The sequence below is a fragment of the Oncorhynchus keta genome, chromosome 21 (genome assembly GCF_023373465.1).
Source record: "Oncorhynchus keta strain PuntledgeMale-10-30-2019 chromosome 21, Oket_V2, whole genome shotgun sequence".
Taxonomy (NCBI): Eukaryota; Metazoa; Chordata; class Actinopteri; order Salmoniformes; family Salmonidae; genus Oncorhynchus; species Oncorhynchus keta.
Window position 1 is genome coordinate 22,593,725 of NC_068441.1, and position 14,697 is coordinate 22,608,421.

The 14,697-nt window shown below is 41.0% G+C and overlaps 1 protein-coding gene across 2 annotated transcripts in view; it reads left to right on the top strand.

Annotated features, from left to right (window-relative positions):
- The first annotated feature begins 1,890 nt into the window (after positions 1 to 1,890).
- LOC118400276 (F-actin-capping protein subunit beta isoforms 1 and 2) overlaps positions 1,891 to 14,697 on the top strand; it is a 32,697-nt gene continuing 19,890 nt past the window's right edge. Inside the window, exons 1-2 of one of the 2 annotated variants that reach the window (XM_035796957.2) lie at positions 1,891 to 2,083; positions 7,471 to 7,560. In XM_035796957.2, the coding sequence (XP_035652850.1) occupies positions 2,081 to 2,083; positions 7,471 to 7,560 (93 nt within the window). In that variant the 5' untranslated portion in view covers positions 1,891 to 2,080. The remainder of the gene's footprint in view (positions 2,084 to 7,470; positions 7,561 to 14,697) is intronic. The other variant, XM_035796959.2, reaches the window with a different exon arrangement.

The following is a 14,697-nucleotide window of genomic DNA, read 5'->3' on the forward strand; positions in this document are numbered from 1 at the left end:
ACTGTACATAGATTTTTGTATTGTGTTATTTACTGTACGTTTGTTTATCCCGTGTGTAACACTGTGTTGTTTTTGTTGCACTGCTTTGCTTTATCTTGACCAGGTCGCAGTTGTAAATGAGAACTTGTTCTCAACTGGCCTACCTGGTTAAATAAAGGTGAAATGTAAAAATTGAAACATTTTCAAAAGACAGACGACAATCAATGCAGCAGCTAGGAACAGAGCTGGGGAACTGACAAGTATAGGGGAGGTAATAAACAGGTGACTGAGTCCAGGTGAGTCCAATAATTCGCTGATGAGCGTGATGAGGTAAGGCAGGTGTGCGTAATGCTGGGGTGCCTGGCGCCTTTGAGAGCGGGAGCAGGCGTCACAATTTCTCTTGCTTTGGCAATGTAAACATATGTTTCCCATGCCAATAAAGCCCTTAAATTGAATGGAACTCTATACCACGCTCCATAAAACCACGTTGAATGTGACATAGTCCTACTTCAAATGTTGCAATGGTAAAACGTTTGGTATAAATTTCACCTTAAGCAATCACTCTGCCTACTCTTAATTATTGCCTAGTATGTTAGCATGCATAACTCTTTTTTAACCAATTCTGTTAGCCTATATATCAACACACGTCACTCCTGTTTAAATCACTTTGGTACAGTAGGCATCATGTCGCTTACCGATAATGTTGCTGAGATGCATACAACGTTTGAAAGGTCTATCATTTTCAACATAAGCCCACGTTAATGTATACTTTAACATTATATTATTTGAGCTAAACATACAAATAAAACATGAACAAATGTATAAAACATTTTCCTTCAGATTTTTTTCGAGTACTAATGTTACTACAACAACAAAAACACTTAAATACATGTCATTTTGTCCTTGAAACATTTAATTGAAAATACTGTAGAATTCCATTCATCCCTATTTTTTTAACTGGGCAAGTCAGTTAAAAACAAATTCTTATTTACAAAGACAGCCTAACCCAGACAACGCTGGGCCAATTGTGCACAGCCGTATGGGACTCCCAATCACAGCCAGTTGTAATACAGACTGGAATAGAACCCGGGTCTGTAGTGATGCCTCTAGCACTGAGTTGCAGTTCCTTAGACCGCTGCACCACTGGGGAGCCCATGGACTGCTCCTACAGGGGAGTGCCAATATGGCCGACCGCTGTCTTCAAAACCCTCTCAATGGCCAATACATTTTTATTATTATGATTTTATATATATATATATATATATATATATATTTTTTTAATATATTTTAAAAAAAAAGTTATTTTTTATTTATTTATTATTTATTATTCATAATACAAAAATCAACTTACATTGCTACATCAAACATGTCTAGCAAATCAAACACAGGTCAATGGCCAATACATTGCTTCTGTATTCCAGGGTTTGTATACATCATTGGTGCTCCCCTCCCCTCCCCCCCCTCCCCTCCCCTCCCCTCCCCCCTCCCCTCCCCCCCTCCCCTCCCCTCCTCCCCTCCTCTATCGCCCTCTTCTCGTCCCTCTGTTCATCTACTCTTTACCATTCACCACTCCTCTCTTTTCCATACTTGGCAATCCCTTACTTACTCCTCTCCGATTGGCTGTTTCAGAGAAGGAGTGGTGTGACCCGGACATGCAATCTCCGCATTTTTCACCGTCTCCCTTCCTGTGTTTCCGCTAGTTACCACAGCCACAAAGGTCCGATTGGCCATATCCTAAAAATTCATGAAAAATAAAATGCCACTTTTGGTCTTAATTTAAGGTTATGGTTATTCACAACGTTATCAGTGTGGTTACGGTTAGGGTTACGTTTAAGATCAGATAAAACCTTTTTTTTTTATAGAAATGGGTGGGGTTTATAACTTTGTGACTGTGGTAAGTAGTGACGATCCCCCTTCCTGTACCCGGTTGAGGAAGTTAATTCGCTGACAGGGCTGGGTTCCGTGAGGGAGGCGAAAGAAACATAATTTACATGTTGGGGATAAAAACAACAACAGTATAGAAGAACAAGTTGTGCAAGCACAATAAAACGTACGTGTAAAGCATATTTCCTCTCCGAGATCGTCACTGAGCGCCGCAGACATGGTAAGGCCGCGGAGACGAGCTAGAGGAATGGGTCGTTTTTGGTGGGGCTGCTCAGGGATATTAGCCAGCTAGCATGCCATCTGTCCTTTTATAGGAAGTGCTGTGTTACGTTTCGACAGAGGCATGTACATTCATATAAATTATCTACCCACAGTTAGCTAAACGACCTAGCTATGAATGTTACTCCGAATTTCATTGTTAACTAACTAGCCAGCTTGATGTTCCGCGCGCAGAATAAAGTTACAGGATGTTTTGGATTGATAAACTAGTTCGGGGATTAAAGGGGTCTCGCTCTCGCTACCCCCTCTTCTTGCAGACACACACACCATGGTTAAAATAGTACAAGCGCTGGGTTGCCTGTCGCTAAAATCGGCCTGCTCCGCCCCTTCCCTCCTTTGGATTTGAGGCGACGTGTAAACCTCAACTCAACTCACAACTTTTCATTGACTTCAACAATGTGAATTACGTGTTCAGTAGCTTTTGTTGACTTTACTGTCAGTGTAACTTTTTGTAGAACACGTTTAATGTAACTGAAATTGTTTCATGAAATAATTCACCAACATCCTTTCAATGTTAGGCATATTATGGTGCACCTGACAAAATATATTCAACCACCATTGTCACGTGCATGGCAATTCAAATCAAATCAAAGTTTATTTGTCACGTGTGCAGAATACAACAGGTGTAGTAGACCTTACAGTGAAATGCTTACTTACAGGCTCTAACCAATAGTGCAAAGGTATTAGGTGAACAGTAGGTAAGTAAAGAAAAATAACAGTAGCAGTTATTTTCTGACTATAGGCCTATATTATGGGGCAGGTAGCCTCGAGGTTAGAGCATTGAGCCAGTAACAAAAAGGTGGATTGTTCAAGCACCAGAGCTGACAAGTTGAAAACATTTAAACAAATATTTCACTGTGCCCTTGAGCAAGGCACTTAACTCAAATTACTCCAGGGATGCTGTACAATGGCGACCCTAGCCATGACCCCACTTCCTGCAGGGGAGTTGGGATATGCAAAAAAACATTACCATTACAAACTTGTGTTTAAAATAATAATAAACTTAAAGTAATGTGACTGGCTTGTCACCAACAAATTTAACTAGCTACATTCACACCTCAAACTCCACTCTACTCCTTTTATGAATGTTGCACACTTGGAATGAAGGTCTAATACAATATAATGGAGAGCAGATGGCTTGTCTCCGCAGCCACCCGCTGACCTCATCCATCATGTTGGTCCATCCTCGCTGCTCTTCTCAGCCCCCTGGGCAGTTGGTCCGGCAGTGTTTACACTGAGACTAGGGCATTGGTAAACAGTGTCAGGGAGTGCAGGTGTCGTCTGAACAAGACTGATTCATCTGCCTAGAAACAACCCAAAAGTGTGAAGGGCATGCAGTAGATGATCTGAAAACCTTGGCTGTGTTCAGGAGAAAGGAGACTGAAGTTTGTTTAGGGAAGGAATGCTTTTGTCTGTGTGATTATCCTATAGCCAGCTGCTCTTCTCTGGCTGGTATCTACCTTGGTTTCATCTGATGACTTGGCATTTGATTTTGGATTTATTAAGATCCCCATTAGCCGACGCCAATGGTGACATCTAGTTTAACTGGGGCAGACCCCGTTTGTTGTTGGCCAGTCATAAGTTAACAAAGCTACAATAGGCTAGTCATAGACCCTTCCTGTGTGGCAAAAGTTAGGGTATATATAATTACAAGTTAGAGTTCTGTTACAAGTTCTGACATGTATAAAGAAAGACATTCGGCAAGACTTTACAATTTACATGCACATGTTAATGTTTTAAAATGTATCTATCAGTTACACATGTCAGTACATACACACAACAAGTAGGTCAAATGGGGGAGAGGCGTTGTGCTGTGAGATTCTGGTTTTTGAAACCAGGTTTTCTGCACTAGTGTTATATAAGATGGAAAGGAGTTCCATGCACTCATGGCTCTGTATAATACTGTAAGTTTCCATTCATTTGTTCTGGACCTGGGGACTGTGAAAAGACCCCTGGTGGGGTAAGTGTGTGTGCTGTGTGTAAGTTGGCGACGCAAACAATTTGGAATTTCCTGCACATTCTTTCTTATAAAAACAAGAAGTGACGCAGTCAGTCTTTCCTCAACTCTTAGCCAAGAGAGACTGGCATGTGTAGTATTAATATTAGCCCTCTGATTACAATGAAGAGCAAGATGTGCCTCTTTTGGGCCAGCTGCAGCTTAACGAGGTCTTTCTTTGCTGCACTTGACTGGACAATATTCAAGATAAGATAAAACTAGAGCCTGCGGGACTTGATTTGTCGAGTGGTGTCAAAAACGCCACAGCGGTCCGACCTCAATCTTTACAACCTTTGAATCTATATGTTTTGACCATGACAGTTTGCAATCTAAGGTGACACCAAGTAATTTAGTATCCTAAACTTGATCAACAGCCACACAATTCATTACCAGATTCAGCTGAGGTCCAGAATGTAGGGAATGATTTGTACCAAATACAATGCTCTTTAGTTTTAGAGATGTTTAGGACCAGTTTATTACTGGCCACCCATTCCAAAACAGACTGCTGATGCGTATAAAATGAAATACATTGAGTTGATTACTGGTATTCCCGTGAATTTGAATAATGGCATTGTTGTTTGCGAATCAGATGTTGTTTATGAGAACCACCATGTGTTTTGACAGGTGTTCAGTTTGTTGTTTCGAGACTTTTAGGGCTCTAGGCTATATCTCAATTTGTTGTCTTTCCATCTCTTAAGATTGGTGTGTTGCTGCACTATTTATCAGTACTTACTAAAATTGTTACTTTTGTTTATTTAATTGGAATAGGACTACAGTCGGAACTGCTTTAAGTTCAAGTTGGATGAATATAAACTTGACTTCATTTGCTCCAGATTAGAGGTTGACCAATTTATGATTTTTCAACGCTGATACCGATTTTAATGGAGGACCAAAAAAAGACTACTGATTAAAAATATATATTACAACAATGCTCAATAAACAGTTTTTATTATAACTTAATATAATGCATAAATAAAATAAATTTAGTCTCAAATAAATAATGAAACATGTTCAATTTGGTTTAAATAATGCAAAAACAGTTTTGGAGAAGAAAGTAAAAGTGCAATATGTGCCATGTAAAAAAGCTAACGTTTAAGTTCCTTGCTCAGAACATGAGAACATATGAAAGCTGGTGGTTCCTTTTACATGTGGTCAGCCTGCCACGCAGTCTCCTCATGGAGTGCAATATAATCGGTGTCCAAAAATGCTGATTACAGATTCTTATGAAAACTTGAATACGGCCCTAATTAATTGGCCATGCCGATTAATCGGTCGACCTCTACTCCAGATATCTCAGTCCTGTACATTTCTCAGGGGTTTCATGTTGTGGCTGGCCTGTCCTTCCCTGCATGCTGATATCCTGATCACCATAGTTCAGAGAGGGATCACCTTCAGGGAAGTCTCTGCTAGGTGGTCCGCCAGCTTAGCTTCTCCCTATTAACAACAATCCTCTCTGTTCCACTGCTAGATCTCCTCAGTAATTGAACATAAGGAAAGCTTGTGGAGGGACTGACGCCATGAATCAATCCGTATTCATTCATCCTTCTTTCTGAAGTTCAGTTTAATCACATTTATTTATATGTGCTTGTTTGACAAAGTTGTCTGTAATACAAACTTCACAAATGGGCCTGTATTCAAAAAGGCAAGGCTGAGCCCACAGCAGGCATCATAAAAATAAAAAAATAAAATAAAGAGGCACATTTTCTTTTCTCCTCCGCTCCTGACTGCATGTGCTGCCATAGAAATAGAATAAATATAATGGACGTTCCCATTAAAGTCAATGATGGCATAATGGGTGGACTGGCAGCCTTTGCGAGTGTACCCATAGGAGCAAAGCAGGAAGTAAAAGCAGGAAGTGTACCCACCCATGCTGTGATTTGTTGATTTAACTCCACTGCATTGGGAAAAAAAACATTGCATGAGCCACAGTTAAAGGTAGACTCAGTGAATTGCCATTGCCATGAGCAGCACCGCAGATATTGAGATGAGTGAGATGCAACACCTCGCTCACACACAGTATCTGTGCATGCGATCGTTTCACGCTGTTCACAGCGTGGTAGCCAGGGGACCAAAACAGAGGAGAAGTTGAGCCTCACGCTTCAACTCTCAAAGTTGTGGAAATTTACCCACTATGCTGTTCACATTTGACCTTTTAACATTTTTAATGAACATTCTACGTTACCGTGGAAATGATTGCATTACAATACCAGACAGTAATTGTGAGTGTACCCATTACCAGTCAAATTGCCAGGGTTTGAGTTTCCAAGCCCATTCTTTTAAACTACATTTTTAGTCTCATCCATAACTGTCGGTTCTATGGTAATTGTGCCAGTAAGAGCAGAGTATTGTAAAGGATACTCATTCTCCACAAATTAGTATTTTAAGTGTTATTAAAATTCTTTCCACAAAGGTTTGTACTCAGTTTTCTAGCAGAGGCAGTGGAGTGAATCGTTCACATCCTTTTGGTATAGGTTTAGTCACATTTTCAGTTGATGGGAACTGTTGGCTTCATTTATGAGCTCTCAAGCAATCAAATAATTTACATAGACTTAAAATAATGATGGCCTTTCTAGATGCCATAAAATGACGGGCCTGTATCAATAACTGGAGGCTCCACAGCATTGCCTTATATGGTAACCAGTCAATCCGTCTAACTACCATGGTTGCAAAATGTTTTTCACATTTGACCCTGTCTAAAGCGTTGAGTTTTTAGCTAGGGCCCAGTTGTAGATTTAGACACTCCCCTAAAGGAATCTGCCATGTGTTGTAAAGATTCCTAGTGTACTAGATAGGCCTATCACATGCTCAACAAGGCTATTTAGGGGCAAATCCAGAACTTCCTCTCTCATGCCACTTAGTTTTGCTTTGATAAAGGCTGTAACTGAATCTTAGGATGCAGTGAGTGTATGGCTATTGTTGTCAGGGTGTAAATGTTCTCTACATACCCTAGTCACGGCCTGGCTCGGCTCTGTCGTATCTACCGTAAGAATGTAACATGCATCCATCACTGGCTGCCTCCTCATTCTGCTGGGGCTGTGTGGGAGGCCGGGAACTTTTTTGGCTCTGTGGTCAATTCAATCTATTTTGGTTGATTTAAATGCAGACCGTGACTGGGATGCATTTTAAACTAAAACACTTTAAAGTTAATTTAATCTCCTTTTTAAAAATTAATGAAAATCAACTGAACAGTCAACTTCGAGTTAATTTTCTCTTGTAAAATAAAAGAAAATTGACAAAGGGCAAGTGCAACTTGCTTTTAGACTTTCTTTTGCAGAACTATACATTTTGTGTTGGAATGTGTATCAAAAGCTGACATATTTTGTGTGTTTCAGAATGACCAGCAGCTGGACTGTGCTCTGGACCTGATGAGGCGTCTTCCTCCCCAGCAGATCGAGAAGAATCTCAGTGACCTCATCGACCTGGTGAGTCTTCAGCAGAAGACAACCTTATAGGGAGCGGCACTCAACTGTACAACACTTACAAATGACCTGATGATTGGCGGGGAAAAAATTATAATTAGACAATTGTGGGAGCTGTTTTATTAGACTTCAGTGCAGCTTTTGACATTATCGATCATAGTCTGCTGCTGGAAAAACAACCTGTTTATTTGGCCTTACGTCAACTCTTGATCCATGATATAGCAGAGATCTGTCTAATGGAAGCGCCTCCAACATAATCAAGTCTGTAGTTGCAGCGAACTGAAAAGTGGAGCGACCCAAGGATGTGTGTGCTTTGGGGACCTTTAAAACAGAAAGTGACTGGCAGAATAGGTGTTGTATGTAGAGGATGAGTGCTGCAGTAGGTATCTCAGGGGGGAGTGAGGCCTAAGAGGGTTTATAAATATGCTTCAACCAGTGGGTCTTGCGATGGGTACATAGACAACCAGTTTACAGAGGTGTATAGAGCGCAGTGATGTGTCCTATAAGGAGCATTGGTGGCAAATCTGGTGAGGAACATCTAGCCACACAAGAGCACCCGATCTATTAATTATGTCTCTGTAATCGAGCATAGGTAGGATGGTCATCTGAATCAGGGTTCGTTTGGCAGCTGGGGTGAGAGAGGTGCGATTATGATTGAGGAAACCAAGTCTATACTCCCAAGTACTTGTATGAGGTGACTACCTCAAGCTCTAAACACTCAAAGGTAGTAGTTACACCGGTGGAGAGAGGGGCATTCTTCTTACCAAACCACATGACCTTTGTTTTGGAGGTGTTCAGAACACGGTTAAGGGCAGAGAAAGCTTGTTGGACACTAAGAAAGCTTTGTTCTGGAGCGTTTAACACAATATCTGGGGAGGTACCAGCTGAGTATAAGACTATATCAGCTGCATATAAATGGATGAGAGCGCTTCCTACTGCCTGAGCTATGTTGTTCATGTAAATTGATAAGTCGGGCCTAGGATAGAACCTTGGGGTACTCCCTTGGTGACAGTCATGGGCTGAGACAGCAGAGGTCCTGACTTTATACACTGCACTCTTTGAGAGAGTTAGTCAGCAAACCAAGCCAAAGACCTCTGTGACACTAATACTCCTTAGCCAGCCCACAAGAATGGAATTTCTAGGCCCAAGCAAGTCTCTTCTTATTATTGGTGTCCTTTAGTAGTGGTTTCTTTGTAGCAATTTGATCTTGAAGCCCTGATTGACACAGTCCCCTTTGAACAGTTGAGATGTCTGTTTCTTGAACTCTGAAACATTTATTTGGGCTGCTATTTGAGGCTGCTAACTCAAATGAACTTATCCTCGGCAGCAGAGGTATTTCTGGGTCTTCCTTTCCTGTGGCGGTCCTCATTAGAGACAGTTTATCATGGTGCTTGATGGTTTTTGCGACTGCACTTGAAGAAACTTTCAAAGTTGCTTCAAATCTTAAAGTAATGGACTGTCGTTTCTCTTTGCTTATTTGAGCTGTTTTTGCCATAATATGGATTTGATATTTTACCAATATAGTGCTATCTTCCGTATACCACCCCTACCTTGTCACAACACAACTGACTGTTCAAACTCATTAAGAAGGAAATAAATTCCACAAATTAACCGTTAACAAGGCACACCTGTTAATTGAAATGCATTCCAGGTGATTACCTCATGAAGCTGATTGCGAGAATGCCAAGAGTGTGCAAAGCTGTCATCAAGGCAAAGGGTGGCTATTTTGAAGAATATATATATTTAGAGAATAGTAAATATAAAGAAATACCCTGGAATGAGTAGGTGTGTCCAATTTGACTGGTACTGTATGTATTTAACTTATGGTATGGCAAATGAGGAATATCAAATCAAATTTTATTTGTCACATACATGGTTAGCAGATGTTAATGCGAGTGTAGCGAAATGCTTGTGCTTTTTTGCTGATGTCATCACCATCAATGATGGCTGTTAAACATCGTCGATAGAAGATCCAATCGTAAAATCGCTCATCCTTAGTTTTATTGCAACTGGACTCCTGCCCGGTCAAGTGTCACGGAGGGACACAGGCAAACTACAGTTGGCCCAGAACAGAGAAGCACGGCTGGCCCTTAACCTCATAGTCCGCCCCATCCCGCATGCGGTCGCGTTACTACAGCCTCAAGCTCATTACCATAACGCAACGTTAGCGATTTCTAAAAATCGCAAATGAAATGAAATAAATATGCCTGCTCTCAAGCTTATCCTTTTCTTAACAATCCTGTCGTCTCAGATTTTCAAAATATGCTTTAGAACCAGAGAAAATCAATAATTTGTGTAAGAGTGGTGATAGCTAGCTTAGCATTTAGCGTTAGCATTTAGCACGCAGCATATTCACAAAAACCAGCAAAGGGATCAAATAAAATAATTTACCTTTGAAGAACTTCAGATGTTTCAATGAGGAGACTCTCAGTTACATAGCAGATGTCCAGTTTTTCCTGAAAGATTCTTGTGTAGGACACAACGTTCCGTTTTTGTTACTATGCATTTGGCTACCGAAACTAACCGAAAATTCAGTCACCTACACGTCAAACTTTTTTCCGAATTAACTCCATAATATCGACTGAAACATGGAAAACGTTGTTTGAATCAATCCTCAAGGTGTTTTGTCATATATCTCTTCATTGAAATGCCGTCCCTGGAAGCGTGCATTCTTCTCTGATTCGGATGGAAAAATACTGGTAGCTGACTTTTTGCGCACCAATTTCCACGCAGACACCGTGCGGGACACTTGGCAATTGTAGTCTCTTATGGTCAATCTTCCAATGATATGCCTACAAATACGTCACAATGCTGCAGACACCTTGGGGAAACGATAGAAAGTGTCCGTTCATTCCTGTCGCATTCACAGCCATATAAGGCGATCATGGAAAACGTAGCTTCAGAAGTCCTGTTCATTTCCTGGGCGCTCAAACATCTTGGTTTTGCCTGAAGCTTTTGTTCAACGGCACTCACAGTGAAAATCTTTGCAGTTCTGGAAACGTCAGTGTCTTCTTTCCAAAACTATCAATTCCAAGCATAGTCGAGCATCTTTTCGTGACAAAATATTGCGCTTAAAACGGGCACGTCTTTTTATCCAAAAATGAAATAATGCCCCTAGTGGACTAACAGGTTAGATGTACACGGAGAGCTAACATCAATAACGTGCATGTCAATCTCTCCTGGGTCAAAGTAGAGGAGAGAGTGACTGCGTCACTACTTGTCTTTGTGAGGTATTGACATGTTGAAAGCACGGCGCTGTCTGTCCAAACGACGAGCTCACTGCTCTGACACCCATGCATACCCCACAAGACATGCCTCCAGGGGTCTCTTCACAGTCCACAAGACACTGCGAAACTCACAGTACTACATGGAACTCAATTCTGCATCATGTAACTTAAGCAAGCAGTAAAAAAAAAACACACCTCATGGAACAACGCTGACTGTGAAGAGACGTATACGCTAACACACACTTTATTGTGGTTTTCAACATTTTGTATTGTAGAGGTGTCGTATGATGAACACTTATTAAAAAAACAAAATTGTGATATAATTGCCTTTTTCTTGTTTGGACCCCATGACGAGTAGCCTGCTGCTCGTGACCTCACCCATGCAAATCTGAGTGCTCCACAGAGAAACAAATAATCTGTCTACATTACAATATTTATTTATTTTACTAGGCAAGTCAGTTAAGAACAAATTCTTATGTTCAATGACGGCCTGGGAACAGTGGGTTAACTGCCTGTTCAGGGGCAGAAGAACAGATTTGTACCTTGTCAGCTCGGGGATTCGAACTTGCAACCTTTCGGTTACTAGTCCAACGCTCTAACCACTAGGCTACTCTGCATTTTTACAAAGTTAAAGGGAATCAGTTAATTTACGTAAATTCATTGGACCTTAATCCGGGCCTGGGCAATTATGTTCCATGGAGGGCCACATTAGAATATATTTTTGCCTTTGTGGGCCAGAAGGATTATACATGTGTATGACTGTTGACTGATATATCTAATGTAAATCATGTCCTGATATGCTACTTATTTTCCTTAACATGCACAGAAATAAACCACATCCATGTTCTACTTTTGTTAGGTATTTTCTTTATTAAATATGCAATGAACTACACAGAGGGAAAAGACTGAAAGATCGATAAGCTCAAGTTGCAGGTCAGTGGGAGCGTTATCCACATTGAAGGTGAAAGGAGAGGAAACCAGCAGCATGATATTTTCCAACACTTTGAAAGCCTCAAAACGACGAACTCACAGTTCAAAGCATGCAGCAGCGATTTTGTATACTTCTCCCACTGGTTGTCTGATAGGGAACATACTAGTAAGGGATGGAAGGTGTGAGTTGGTTGGCTTCTACTTGGTGGGTCAGGAAGAATTTCCCCTTGTACAGCCTTGTCAAAGCCTTCATCTTCCCTTGTTTGGAATTCAGTTCATTCATGAGGGCCATGATGTCCACGGTGAAGGCAAAATCAGCCAACCATTCTTTCTTGCAGTTGAGGGAAATCCACATTTTCCTTTCATTTGTAAAAACTCAGAAATCTCCGACTTCAGGTCCCAGACCTTTTTTTTAAGCATCTTCCCAAAACTCGGCCATCTCACGTTTGTGTGGTAGGGGAGATCTGCATGATCCGACTGTCTTCCAACAGTGAGACAAACTGCTTGTGGTTTAAAGATGTTGCTCTTATGAAGTTTACCACTTTAGTGACTGTATCCACAACATGGCAAATTTTCAGAACACATTTACAGAACACCACCTGATGAATAATGCAATGCAGGAAAATTATTTTCTGATCTGGGTTCAACTCAGCTACTTGATCTTATGTCCTTTTCAGAAGGCAAACATGTTTTCCTGTCAAGTTTGGGCACCATCAGTAGTCACACTGGATAACTTTTCAAAACCCTGTACCAGCACTGCCACACACTTACTAACCTCCCTTATCTTTCCCTGTGGTTGTGCTCTTCATTGACTGCACTGAAGCAAGCTCATCTGTAATTTCAAAGTCTGGGGTTATGCCTCGTAAGAATATTAACAACTGTGTCGTGTCACGTGCATCACTGCTCTCATTCAGGGCCAAGGAGAAATATGTGAAATCCTTGTCTTTCAACTGTTCCATATTCTCTGTCCTCAACTCTTCGTCTTGAAAGGGAAACATTTTCAAGCAGCTCTTTCTTGTCAGGCCAAAGTATTGCTGCAGAGTCCATTTTAAACATTCTTTAACGAATTTGCCCTCAGCGACTGGGTTGCTGTTTTTAGCAATTTTGGGACAGTTAGTTCTCGCAATTCCGTTGTTTACTGAATGCAGTTTTGTGAAAAGTCCTTGCTGCTTTTGCAACTGAGAAAGCAACTCTCTTGGTGCACTTTCCCTCTGCTCAGAAGCCATATTCCTATATTTTTCAGCATGCTTCATCAGGAAGTGTCAGGACAAGTTGTAGTCTTTCAAGACAGTGATGCGGTCTTTGCACTAGAGGTCGACCGGTTTAATCGGCATGGCCAATTTTTTTTTTTTTTTTTAATTTTATTTTATTTGTTTTTACTTATTTATTTTAAATATTTGTTTAAAATTAGGTCCGATTTTCAAGTTTTCATAACAATCGGGAATCGGCATTTTTGGGTGCCGATTATGGCTGATTTACATTGCAATCCACGAAGACTGCGTGGCAGGCTGACCACCTGTTAGGTGAGTGCAGCATCAAAATGGCCTTGTGGCTGCAAGCTAGCATTGAACTTATCTTATAAAAAAACACATCTTTATTTTATTAAAATGTTGCGGCCGGCTGCGACAGAGCGCGAACCCAGAGTCTCTGGTGGCACAGCTAGCACTGCGTTGCAGTCCCTAGATGACTGCGCCACCCGGGAGGCCCTTAAACGCATCTTAACCCCTCTGGTACCAGTGGGACGCTCTACCTCGACAACAGCCAGTGAAATTGCAGGGCGTCAAATTCAAAACAACAAATCTCATAATTAAAATTCCTCAAACATAGAAGTATTTTAAAGATAAACTTGTTAATCCCACCACAGTGTCCGGTTTCAAAAAAGGTTTTATGACGAAAGCACACCAAACGATTATGTTAGGTCTGCACCTAGTCACAGAAAAACACAGCCATTTTTCCAGGCAAAGGGAGGAGTCACACAAATCAGAAATGGAGAGCGAATGAATCACTAACCTTTGATCTTCATCAGATGACACTACTAGGACTGCATGTTACACAATACATGTGTGTTTTGTTCGATAAAGTTAATATTTGTATCCAAAAATCTTAGTTTACATTGGCGCGTTGTGGTCAAAAATGCATTGTCCCAAACAAACATCCGGTGAAAGTGCAGAGAGCCACATCAAATGACAGAAATACTCATCATAAACATTGATAAACTATACATGTGTTATTCATGGAAATATAAACTTCTCCTTAATGCATCCGCTGTCAGATTTCAAAAACGCTTTACGGCGAAAGCACACTTTGCAATTATGTTAGGTCTGCACCTAGTCACAGAAACGCGTACAGCCATTTTCCAGCCAAGGAGAGCCCCCATAAAAGTCAGAAATGGCATTAAAATTAGTCACTTACCTTTTGAATCCCAGTTTGACAATAACTGACTGACTAGTTCCATAAAGTCCATTTATGTCCAAATAGCCACTTGTTGTTAGTGTTCAGCCCAGTAATCCATCTTCATGAGGCGCGAGCACTTCGTCCAGATGACAACTCAGTTCCGTTACAGGTCGTAGAAACAGGTCAAACGATGTATGGATTCAATCTTTAGGATGTTTTTAACATAAACCATCAATAATGTTCCAACCGGAGAATTCCTATGTCTGACGAAAAGCACTGGAACGAGAGGTAACTCTGTCGGGAGCGCGCGTCTTGAGCCTGAGACACTCTCCCAGTCCACTGACTCAAACAGGTCTCATGAGCCCCTCCTTTATAGCAGAAGCCTGAAACCAGTTTCTAAAGACGGTTGACATCTAGTGGAAGCCTTAGGAAGTGCAACTTGACTCCAGACACTGTGTATTTGGTAGGCCAAGCTTTGAAAAACTACAAACCTCAGATTTCCCACTTCCTGGTTGGATTTTTCTCAGGTTTTCGCCTGCCATATGAGTAATATTTACATTTACATTTAAGTCATTTAGCAGACGCTCTT